The 12,637-nt window shown below is 33.8% G+C and overlaps 1 protein-coding gene and 1 long non-coding RNA gene across 5 annotated transcripts; one reads left to right on the top strand and one right to left on the bottom strand.

Annotated features, from left to right (window-relative positions):
• The first annotated feature begins 5,419 nt into the window (after window positions 1-5,419).
• On the top strand, window positions 5,420-6,191 carry LOC145040496 (uncharacterized). Its single transcript, XM_078988412.1, has 2 exons — window positions 5,420-5,507; window positions 5,587-6,191. Exons 1-2 carry the CDS (start codon window positions 5,420-5,422, stop codon window positions 6,189-6,191), a joined length of 693 nt encoding a protein of 230 aa, XP_078844538.1.
• A 4,044-nt stretch (window positions 6,192-10,235) lies between these two features.
• On the bottom strand, window positions 10,236-12,013 carry LOC145043346 (uncharacterized). 4 transcript variants are annotated; one of them, XR_013680974.1, is made up of 4 exons: window positions 11,650-12,013; window positions 11,383-11,449; window positions 10,686-10,783; window positions 10,236-10,545 (listed from the first exon to the last, which is right to left on the bottom strand). It is a non-coding gene; the product is annotated as an uncharacterized LOC145043346 (long non-coding RNA). The 4 variants fall into 4 exon arrangements; XR_013680975.1 differs by having other exon boundaries at window positions 10,686-10,780; XR_013680976.1 differs by lacking the exon at window positions 11,383-11,449.
• Between the last annotated feature and the right edge of the window lie 624 nt (window positions 12,014-12,637).

Here is a 12,637-nt window from a genome sequence, read left to right as displayed (position 1 = left end):
TCAAACATCCAAGAGATAGTGTGGATTCTAATCAAGACAAACACTTCACACAATTGGCCTAAGTTGGTCTTTGTTTTATCCAAAACATCACAACTTACCAATTTCGAATGTACAAGAGTAGAAAACTTTTACTCTTACATTTGTCAAGTGTTTTAAACCTTCTTTAAGACATGTCACTCAAATTACAATCTTGGAGTATGACTCTAAGACTTGTATTGGAACGAAGTATGACTCATCTTCTTGATTTAACCATTTCAACAATTTCAAGATCCCTTCTTCTTAGTCATAAGAATGCACTAAGACTTCCTTAGAGAACTAATTTTGATATGGTTTCTTAATCATTAAGATGATCACAAAACTGATACTAAAGTACTCTCCCATCTTTTCAGATTTGAGAGACTTTTATCCTTCTGCCTAATTTGATTCTTCTTATTCGCTCTGCCATACGTTGGAACCTTTTCCAATGTCTCAGAGTTATACTTACGCTTGTAAGTATAATCATATTTACTAAGCTTTAGTAAACTATGACGAATAGCCTTATATCTTTTGTGGTGGACTTAATCAGTGCACAAGACTATGTACTCGATCCCTTAGTCCATTACTTGACTCACACATCCATGTGAATAAGTAACTAGTCTTAATTTTTCCAATACTTGAAAGTTCTCATTCATCGCATGATTCCAAGTTCCGGTCCAATTGAGACTTGGGTGATGAGAATCTTTCCTTATTTGGTAAATTTAGACATTACCACAAATGAAGGAATCAATTTCATATTTCCACTCTTGCTATTAATGGAATCATATAAGCAACAATTTTTCCTCAAATGCCATTGTAAGGATATTTAAAATAAAATCAAAAATTTCTTTTATTTCAAAACTATGCGGAAAAACTTATCCTTACAATCCATACGAAAACTTGTTGTTGTCTATTCCTTAGCAATATCTCATAACTCCTAAGAAGTAGCTCAAGAATCCGATTTTTCAAACCATCTATGCCATCAGATTCAGCATATTCTTTCTTTAAGTTCCTTTACTTTTCTTTGATTCTTAAAACATTACCATGTGACCAAGTCACATCATGTATCCGGAATCTTAGAATAGAAACTTAACAGAGTTAGATTAGTGGACTTTACCTGAAGTAGAGTCAATCTTATTGACTTTAACATCCTTAGGTAAATTAGGCAGCTTCGCAACTAATGACCCTTTCTTTGGCAATATAAACATATGGAACCTTTGATAATGGTACACGGGACTATCACAGACTTAGCTTTTTCTCTTTACCATTTGTTCAACCGAGTTGACTATGGCCAATCCCTTTCCATTGGGAAGAGAATGCTTTTTCTGGATTTCCTGTGTCACTATTGTCAATGTCCATAAAGTTTCAGGAAGTTGATCTTAACAATAGATAAGATCATTAAGGGTCTTGTCATAGTCTATGTCATAGGTGTCCCAAAGGAACTCACTATGTGACTTAGAAAGTGATTGAACCACCAACTTTCTCAAGACATTGACACCCAACTCTCCCGGCTTGTCAATATGTGACTACATCTCCAAGATGTGATCACACCTAGAACTTGCCTTGCCATTAGGGCTCGAGTGACTTTAAACTTTTAAAGAACTTGTGGGGTAGGGAGAATAATTTGGAGGAGGTGAAAGAAGTATGATATCCATGGGACATCATCTTCATTTAGGAAAGCTTGTTTCAAGAGATTTGGGAAGATCATAAATGTCTAATCCAGACATGTTATGGGAGATATTCAAGATAGTTGATTTTAAAGTCCTTAATATGACACCCAATATGAAATATTAAGGCTAGGACCCAACAAACTATTTTATAACTTAGAAGAGGTATGCCGTAATCCAAGCTATAAAACAATTTGAAGGTAGGTGAATGACGATTCACCAATTTCCACCAAGATAAACGAAATGTATTATTAGGTTTTAATTGGTTTTGAAACTCCTAGATCTTTTGAGATTCATTGAACTGTTCAATGGCATGTTTCAATCTCGAGTGTGCCCTTCAGGTTTTGTGACTGGGATGCCGAGGATCACAAAACAAGGTGTGAAGTAACCATGAAAATTACTTGGTACCCTTAAGTGTTTACCCCTCAATCGATGTGCCGGTTAACCACACACGCTCCATCGATACTATGATAAACATTAAGTTACCCTTTGCCTACCTTGTTAAATACGAGTTAGTGTGCCGGTTAACCACACACGCTCCACTAACCGACTTAAACAAAGTGCAAAGTGTAATTTCATGGATTAGCACCTTATTCACATTTTCCTAAGTAACTAAGATTGGGAATTATTAAGAGTTTAGTTACTTAGTATTTATCATTAATAATTTTAATGAAGGGAGAATTATAGTCCTGTCAAACCCGTTCGGCTAACGACCCTCCACTAGTCAAGCAAGCGGTGGGTGAGAGTAGACACCCATTAAGTTGCCATTTTATAGGCAACAACCTTATACCCACCTTATAGACCGGCTTCGTGAATGAGGCGTACTAGCGGTAAGACCGACTTTACTCTTATACATATAAATATTATTAACTTATAATATTATAAAGTATAAGGATTGAATTTTAACTTTTAAAATTCTAAGGGCTAACTTGGAATTAAAGTATTCATAAGAGAAAACTTTACAAATTCCAAAACTTGAGGGCAAGTTTTGAAACTATTCAAAACTAATTAATTCCATAACTTATGTATTTAAAGTAGTTTTAATCCAAAAACTCTTCAAGTTCCATAACTTGTGAACAAATTATGGAAGACTTTAAACTAATAAAGAATTAACCTTTTCTTTATTTTATAACTTATGGAATTAATTAAGGTTACATATTTTATTTATTTATTTATTAATGAAGTGACTCTTGAACCTCCATAACTTAAGGACAAGACTCTTCATCTTTTTTGTAACCTTTGCCAACTTTATGAGTTTTATGAGTCTTTAATGTGACTCTTCATGTAACTTAAGGATAAGTTACACAAACACATTTTATACTCAACTCTTAGATTAATTTGGATTGAAAACACTTTTTCACTCAACTTTTCTATTAATCTAAGCAACTCATAAGAACAAGATAATTCAAATCAAACTTTTTCATATAATTAGTCTAACCTTTAAACTAATACAAAACATGAATCTATTGACAATTATCTTGAAAAATGGATTAGCATGAACATTACCACATTAAAAACAAGTTTATAAGTTCAAAACAACTTAGGGTAATGTTCCTAGTCCATTTCTAGCCAAAAACCTCGAAGATATGCTGTCTGGTGTCCAACTCGTCGAGTGCATGAACACAACTCGGCGAGTTGGATGCATTTTGCCTTGGACTCGTCGAGTCCCTTCATGGACTCAGCGAGTCAGCTGGGCTGACAGCATCAAAACTCGATTTTTCAGCTTCTATTGCAGGTATAACAAGAAAACAAGCCTAGGCTCTGATACCACTGTTGGGTTATGAGCATTCTAACACTCCTAAGTGTACATGCAACCCTAAATACCTTGGATCTATGTTTTCTCTATTATACATGCAAATATGAACATCCAAGGTATTATCCTAATCTGGCATACAAAATAATGGATATAACAAGATAGAATACATACCTCTTTGATAGTGCTTGTCTTCATGAAGCTTGAGTGCTTAGTGCCCCAAGTGTGACACCTCAAATGGTTCACACAACACCATAAGCACTTGGAATAACTTAGAGAGAAAATTAGAACACTTCATGAAATCGTGTAGCCCTCATACATACACATAGTGTTAGTGTCGTCACGATTTCTTGAGCCATGGGTTTCTTTTATATGGTGGCTATTAGGGTTACACCATGTAACTCATGACTTTACCCATTCCTTATGCTCCATGGGTTTTAACCTCCATGGAGTATCCATGGGTCACCCCATGGACTTAGTCCAACATAAGGAATCTTGGATCACAAGCCCACATATATAAGAATGAATGATTTACACAATCAACCCATATATTTAATTAGTCTTCTTTTGATCACTTAATTAATTCTAGATTAATTCTTGATCAATACTAATTAAATAATCTCATTATTCTTATTATTAATATACTAGAACTTATAATATATTAATAACCGTAAGTATCTTATTTCTCTCATTAAAGTCTATCCAAGTGCATGATGCCATGCAACCCAAATGGACCATGCCGGGTCGGGTCAAGTCTTACCAATTATAGTTATGGACTTAGACATTAATCCAACACAAAGAGCTGGGGAAACAAACCTTATGTTCTGCTGGTGAGGTGCACAAGGTAGCTTTTCATATTGGGCAGAAATATAAAGCCAAGAAAGAATTGAAAGATAAAATTGACCTGCATGCTTTAGAGACAAGGAGGAATATCTCATTCACAAAAAACAACAAGAGTAGATTAACAGCTGTTTGTGATGGAACTGTAGTTTTAAATGCAAGTGGGGTAGGTGGACCTACCTCTGGGAAAAAGGTAAAGGGTAAAGATGTAAACTCAGATAAAGTTAAATGCACATGGAAACTTCATGCATCTAGGTCAAGTGAACAGGACTATTGGTTTATTAAGACGTATAATCAGAAACACATCTGCCTCCAAACACGAAAAATCAGATCTTGCACAGCAACATTTCTTTCCAAACGTATTATGGATCAGATTGAAGCTAATCCTGGACTGCCTGTTCGTGCCCTACAAGAGCAACTCCAATCAACTTATGGAGTTAGTATTTCAGAAGAGAAAGCATTTAGGGCAAAAGCATTAGCCACCAAAAATGTTGCAGGGGATTACGTAAAGCAATATGCAGCTTTGAGAGACTATGTACTAGAGCTACAAAAGACAAATGAAGGTACAACTGTAAAGATTGATGTGGTTTCAGAACCTGTGGTTTCATCCCCAACCAGGCAATTCAGAAGAATATACGTGTGTTTAGGTCCTTTGAAGAAAGGTTTTAAGGTAGGTTTGAGGGAATTTTTAGGCTTAGATGGAGCCTTCATGAAGGGACCTTTCCCAGGTCAAATACTAAGTGCAGTTGGTGTTGATTCCAACAATGGAACCTACCCATTGGCATATGCTGTTGCTGAAAGTGAAAACACTTCAAGTTGGAAATGGTTTCTTCAGTGTCTTGCAGAAGATCTTGACTTGTATTCAAATTCCAACTTCACCTTTATCAGTGATAGACAGAAGGTACTATAGTTACATTTAATATTGCATACTAGTTTCATTACAAACTAATGATAATTTCTTATTTTGTTTTGGTGACAACAGGGTCTTCTACCAGCCATAGAACAATTGTTCCCTAATGCAGAACACAGGTTCTGTATTAGACACATATACCAGAACATGAGGATGTTATTTAAGACTACAAAGTACAAGGAGTATTTTTGGAGGTGTGCTACAGCCACCACCATACCAGAGTTTGAAGATGTAATGGTAGAGCTAAGGAATTATGACATAGAAGCATATCAATGGCTCTTGAAAATCCCTCCACATCATTGGGCTAGAAGTCATTTTTCTGGTATTTTCTCAATTTGTTGTCTTATTTTTTATTGTAGTATAGATATACACTAACTGTTGTTTTGTTAATGAACTATTAGGAAGGGCAATTTCAGACATGTTATTGAATAACCTTTGTGAAGTGTTCAATAGCAAACTTGTAAAAGGGAGAGACAAACCCATTATCAGTTGTTTGGAGTTCATCAGAGAGTACCTTATGAAGAGAGTATGCAATGTGATGAAGGTGTTAAACAAGTGTCAAGGTCCATTAACTCCAACTGGTACTAGGATTTTGGAAGCAAACACAACACTAGCTAGTAAGTATCATGCACGATGGAATAGGGGACAAAAGTATCAGGTTAAAGGTCCATGGAATGATCAACATGTGGTGGACATGGAGAAAAGGGAGTGTAGTTGTAGAAAGTGGGAGCTTACTGGAATTCCTTGCAAACATGCTATTGCAAGCCTAAATGAAATGGCAGACAACAATGAAAAGGTAGGAGAACTATACACCTATGTGCATAAGGTGTATTGGCTTGATACATGGAAAGAGATGTACTCCTTCAAGGTGGAGCCTATCAAAGGTAGAGCCATGTGGCCTAAGAGTGACTGCCCAACAACTCTTGTGCCTCCACCACACAACAAAGCTATAGGCAGGCCAAAAAAGAAAAGAAGGATTACAGCAGAGGAAAGGATTGAAATCTAGCAACGTAAGAGGCAAGCAAACAGTCAAAGTCAAAATGATAATGAAACTCAATCACTGAGCAGGAAGTTTTTGACTGTTACATGTAGTAAGTGTAAGCAAAAGGGTCACAATGCCAGGACCTGCAAGGCCAAAGATGGGAATTGATGTTTAAGTACTTTTTATGTTTGTCAAGACTTGTTAATGCACTTTAGTTGGTACTTTGTTGCCTTTTTTTTGTTCCATTTTGATAATGTACTTTGATGCCCTTTTGATAATGTACTTTAATGCCCTTTGTTGGTAATGATTGTGTTTTGGCATTTATCTGTTATGGTCCCCTTTTGGTAATGTTGTTTGTTATTTGTTTATGTTGTACTGTCAAAGCATGAAGATGTTATGGCAATGTACTTAATGTATGCATATAAAACCATTACAATTGTATATTCAAACGTAGAGAAAAACCATTACACTTGCATATCATGTCAAGATCAAACCTTTATAATTTCATATTCATAAAAGGATAAAACCATTACACTTCCCATTGTCATAAAAGCATTACATATACAATGATCCAAAAGATAACACTTTTAAGTGGTTACTACCAACAAAAACATATATAAACCACAATTAAACCTTCTAGCACCAAAAGACAACATTTTTAAGTGGTTACTACCAACAAAAAAGTCCTAACCTCTAATTCCTATTTCCAAAACAGCACAAACAACAGAAACAAAACCCACGAAACAAGCAAACACATCTTCAGCTGGCCCACTTCAACCTCATACCTATTCATTGTTCTCAACAGTCCTGGTATGATAACAGTTGATCTTTGACACATAGGGGGATCGAACCACCCCAAAAATGCACATCTGGATCCCTACAAGAATACATTAAAGTAGAAGAGTTATTGCATAACTACCGAAATATCATAACCTAATATCAGTTTGCTAACCATTTTAGGGCATGCATAGAAACGACGACCAGGGTTTCGTGAAGTCCATGAGGTTCGCACAACAACAACATTCCCACAGAAGCAGAGCACCATTTTTGAATCTCGTAGCAGTAGAAGTAGACGAGAGATGAAGAAGAAGAGATGAAGTAGAAGAGGAAGAGGATTCTTCTCTGTAAATAAAAATGAAGAAGAGGAAGAGGATTGCGTATATGTATATAAGGGAGAAATATGATATTATTTAAAATAAGTACCTAAAATGACCAAAATGCCCTCACATGGAGGGCACGTGAAGGCACTAACGGCCCCAAACAAACGGTCAATGACGGAATGGACTAAAAACCCAAGAAAACCTTGATTTTGGACCTTTGGTGCAAGCTGGAAACTATTTGGACCCCATCCAAAGGTTTTGGCAAACCACAAGGACCAAATTCGCAGTTTTGTCTTTTATATATTTTTCTACTTGTTAGATTAAGTATCAAAATCGAGAAAAAAATAAGAGAGAAAATTAATATATTTTTTATGACAACAATAGATAGGAGAATATTTAATTCACGAATCGAACGGTTATCGAGTTTTGTGATGATTATTGGTCGTGGCAGGTGGCAACCACAGGTGATCAATTATGTGATTCAGTTTTGTGATTTGTTATAAAATTAAAAAAATAACATCAGTTTTTAAGGAGGATTTTGGTTTGCCTATTGCTTTGAAAAGATTTAAAATGCATCAAAGGAACAATGTTCTAAATAACGCACCATGGCGACGCCAAAGCGTGCCTTGGCACGAGGCGTGAAGAAGTCATTACGAAATATGCAAAACGTCTTTGTGAGGCGTGGTACCCAAATAATGTGGGTAGACGCACCTTAACGCGTTATGACGTGAGTTTTTTCCAAAGCGTGAGTCTTTTCTTGTTTTTCTTTTTTCTTTTTTTCTTTTTTTTTTTCAAATCGGGCATAAAGAATTGAGTTGTTAAGTTTTTCATATTAAGTGTTGATATAAAACTTTTTAAAATTTGTTATATTTGATATACTTCTATAATTATGTCATTTATTTTTTTTAATGTATACAATTTATCACGCTTTGAAAAACATAATTGTTTATCAAGAATCGATATAGCTTGAGACTTAACATTGCCATCACGTCACGCCTCATGTCATTTAGAACCTTACAAATGAATTGGAATTTAACATATTTGCATTTTTTATTCTTTTTTTAAGTTATTATATGCGTTTGGTTTACAATTATATCAAATGATTTAAATTTTAAAAAACAACAAACAACTAAATCTCTCTAAATATATTTTTTTTAAACTTCATTAAAATATGAAACCCTCCGAATTTCAAAAGGAGAATTTTCATTTTTATTTATATTAAAATATGTTTTACAAAACATTACACTTCATTATTATTTAAAATAGTATCCAGGCAGAAGTCTATAAAACTTTATTGATGTTCGATACATATACAGTCATGCGTGAGCCTTTACACGGTCTGATGAACAATCTACAAAGTAGTTATTCAACAATTGTAAGCCGATGCTCAATGATTTCCCTCACATATTCCATATCACAACACATATACAATGCATACACATAATAGCCTTCAACATATAGTTGGTCTGCCCCTGGCCTTCTACATGTAGCTGGACCATACCTTCAGGGGCGGAGCCAGTAGGGGGGCTAGTAGGTGTTTTACCCCTTAACTCCATTGGTATTAGTGTATTATCAGTTAAAGTCATCCCTTTATATTTTTACGATGTATGTCTTAGCCTCCCGTTAATCTAAAATTCTAACTTCGCCCCTGCACACCTTGGCTTTAGCATAAAGCCAGTCCGCTCGAGTCTATTGGGCTTCAGCACAAGGTTGGTCCATCCTCAACTCTCTCTCTCTATCTCTCTCTCTCTCTCTCTCTCTCTCTCTCTATATATATATATATATATATATATATATATATATATATATATATAGAGAGAGAGAGAGAGAGAGAGAGAGAGAGAGAGACATACACTAGCTGTTTACCTGCGCTAAGCGATGGGTGTGAATATTTTTTTCAAAAATTAGTTGCTAGAGGCGATTACTTTTTTTTTTTTTTTTTTGCAAATAATTTACTACATCTAAACAATTATCAATAATATTCATTATAACATAAACGAAATCAATAATAATTAAAAATGAAAAATCTTTATATATGTATATGAACACATGATCGATCGCACATTCTTAATCGTAAGTCGAGACATATAAAAATTATAAATTAATATTTATGATATTTTATATTTTTATTTTGTTTTCTACCAAAAGAATTTTAGCATGATTCTATTTGTAAATTTCACTTTAAATGTTCAAAAATTTATGATATATATTATTAGGTGTTGTGTTGATCCTATAAGTTTTAATAACATTGATTATAACCCAATTTAAGGTTTATTTGTTTTTATGAGTTAAAGTAATGAGTTTAAACAACTTAATTTTTCTTAAACATCAAACTACTTAAAATTTAAATTTATATCGTTTTTATAAAAGGAAATCATGTTCAATATACGCGGTAAACTATTTTTATAAACTATCTTTTACTTTTTATATTTAAATTTAAATTATCATATGAACTTGAGTTGACTCGTAACTTTTGGTATGTCTTTTAAAGGATGAGGAAGTTTGACTTGACCCGTTGTAATCTATGCAGGATACATTACAGGATCAAACATTAAAATTACAAAAAATTTCTAAAACAAAATATAGATTTGTTTCACCTTTTTACAGTGAACATTACAAAGATTTAAGAAAAAGAAATGAGAAATGCAATCAGCAAGTCAGTCAAAGTTGTAACCTTACATGATGTGATATAATGCAAATACTTTTGAATTTCAACAAAAGTTTGTCACTTAAAAACTAAAACACCAATACACTTAAAATGAAACATTTCAAATCAAACGAATGGCTGGATAAGAAACATAATATACAATTTATGAATAAAAAACTAAAATAATTATGTGTTTCATGAGTATATGAAGTTTATAAACCCATATAACTTGTTCCATCATTCCCCAAAAAGCCTTCGAATTTATTAAAATGCAATATAAGGGATGTCCTTCCAAAAATTCTACAAATGGACACAAATAAATGAGTGAGAATGATACATGTAATAAGACATTTATACAAGAGCTTGGTGCCTCAACATTGTCAAAATAACATTTTAGCTTTATCACATCTCGAAGAGTTTTTTCCAACAAATATGTGGAACATATAACAAACCAAAAGAAAAAAGTGCAACTTGATCTAAAATAAAATAATCGTGACAACAGAAATGCTATGTATGACTTAAAAAGGACCTTTTATAAATACACCTCTTGCATGGACAATTTTCACAGATGCATTAACATACACAACTGGCTAGTTTTTCCACTAAGTGTAATCTTCAAGAAGAACTGGACCTGTGATATGTAAATGAGAAATTATGATATGTGCATTTTCATGTTGATGACATTCAAATTCCCATATAGTCTAATATGAGAAGTTTGAAAAGAAATGTCAACTTGGATAAGAAAAGATAACAAATAACAAAGTAAAGTACCTATGGTGCCAACTGTCAATGATGAGTTATTGTTGTAAATGGAAGAATAGAATTGGTAGTCCAAACTGGGCATTTTAAGTACTTTAAGGCTGATACTGCTTCAGGAAAAAAGGCAAAATCTATTAAGTAAGAACTATAGGATGCATGTCTGTAGATGTATGTGATATGTGTAAGATTAACAAATACGGATGAAGTAATCTTAAAAACATCAATATTACAATTGGACAGAAATTAACAGAATCAATGCTTCTACAGTTTGAATAAAAATTCTTAGATACTCAACTGAACATGTCCATATGAACATATTTTTATGATGGGGAAAAACTTAAAGGGGTAAAAAAGGGATAGAGACAGATGAAAAAGAAGCGAGTAAATAAGAGATAAGTTCATTTCTTGACCGTATCTATACTCAATAGCCAACAACCAAAATCCCTTAAGAATAGAATTGAAACGAAACCCTTCATCCCAACACCAATAAGTGAATCACTTTTTTTTTTTTAATTTTTTATTTTGGAACATAGTTGGGATGATTTCTAGCAACAACATATTCAAATGGCGAAACCCCTATCCTTCCTTTGACTCACCCTCATCCATGTTTCTTGAAAAACATTCAAAATGTAAAAGTTTGAGTTTTATAAAAAGGATTAAATGCCCGAAACATAAAATCAAAACAGAGAGAATCGATGTTAAATCTTACTTCAAAGTAGATATCTGTTATATTTGATTTCTAGGTAATCAGGGACATGATTGATGATTGAAAAGCCCTACAAGTATAAAACCCCAATATCATTCGTGTTCATTGAAAAGCCATAATTTCGCTTATCTTTTGGTTCATTAGATAAGCGAGATAGAGAGGTGGTGACTAAAATGACAAAATCACATATCCTGAAAATCAAAAATTACGAAATAAAGATGAAAACTAGGATGTTCACTAAATGCATAAAGCATTTGATAGATTTGTTACCTGCACCTTCATTCGATCATAAATCAAGATAGAGAACTACCAATAGAGGGTTGTAGATGCACTTTTATGGGATATATGTGGCTTTAGTGGTGATATGGTGGAGTGTAGATCATGTTAGTGGTTGGGGAAGTCTATGATAGTGGCAACGAGTCAGTGGTAATGGAGCCTGAGCATTTGATAGAATACACTCCCTATATTCTAGGGTTTATTGGAGATGGTGGTTCATCGAGGGAGAGAGAGAGAGAGAAATAGAGCGAAATGCCTTGTAACGTGTATAGAGAGAAAAAAACTGATCGATTCAACTGGTTTTGACCAGTTCAATAGGCAGAAATCGAGGGAAGATTGGTTTAGCTTTGACTCACTCTTTGTAAATTCAGCATTTGACTAAATATGCTTTATAAGGTATTATATATATATATATATATATATATATATATATATATATATATATATATATATATATATATATATATATATATATGATCCACATAGCATGCAACTAACTACCCTAGTCTAATTGTCTAAGTGCATACTACAGTGTAACTATATCCTAACATACAGATGATATATATTGGAGTATACAATATAGTGAGAAGAACTCACCTTGACAGATTTCCAGAGGGTTAATAGTTAACTGAACAATTTAGCTAACGACCAACACTTCAACGTAGATTAACATATATTACGATAGTTTACTAGTTCTTATGGTAATCTGGTAAAGTAGGCTATACCTATCACTAATACCAATGAATACAGATAGTTCTATCAAATAAGGATCAGCCAGATAGGATAGTTGTGAGGCATGACCATTTCGGCATATAGGCTTTCTGAAATCCAACAACCAAGCTAGCATGACCATTCTAAAGACCTCTCCCGCAAGTAGATCAATCAATATTTTGACTTAGAATTATTGATAACTATTCTTTATAGGTTCATAATAACGACTTGTGACTATAAATATAAGTTACACTGAAAGCGGTAGAGTGTA

This window comes from Lactuca saligna, chromosome 4 (genome assembly GCF_052625555.1).
Source record: "Lactuca saligna cultivar CGN05327 chromosome 4, ASM5262555v1, whole genome shotgun sequence".
Taxonomy (NCBI): domain Eukaryota; kingdom Viridiplantae; phylum Streptophyta; class Magnoliopsida; order Asterales; family Asteraceae; genus Lactuca; species Lactuca saligna.
Note: the sequence above shows the minus strand (reverse complement) of the source record. Positions and strands in the feature narration are given on the sequence as shown.

What these genes read in the sequence shown, in the direction of transcription:
- LOC145040496 (XM_078988412.1), top strand. Translation starts at nt 5,420, where the DNA reads ATGGTAGAGCTAAGGAATTATGACATAGAAGCATATCAATGGCTCTTG. An exon ending in GGCTAGAAGTCATTTTTCTG is followed by an intron (nt 5,508 to 5,586) that starts GTATTTTCTCAA and finishes ATGAACTATTAG; the next exon opens with GAAGGGCAATTTCAGACATG.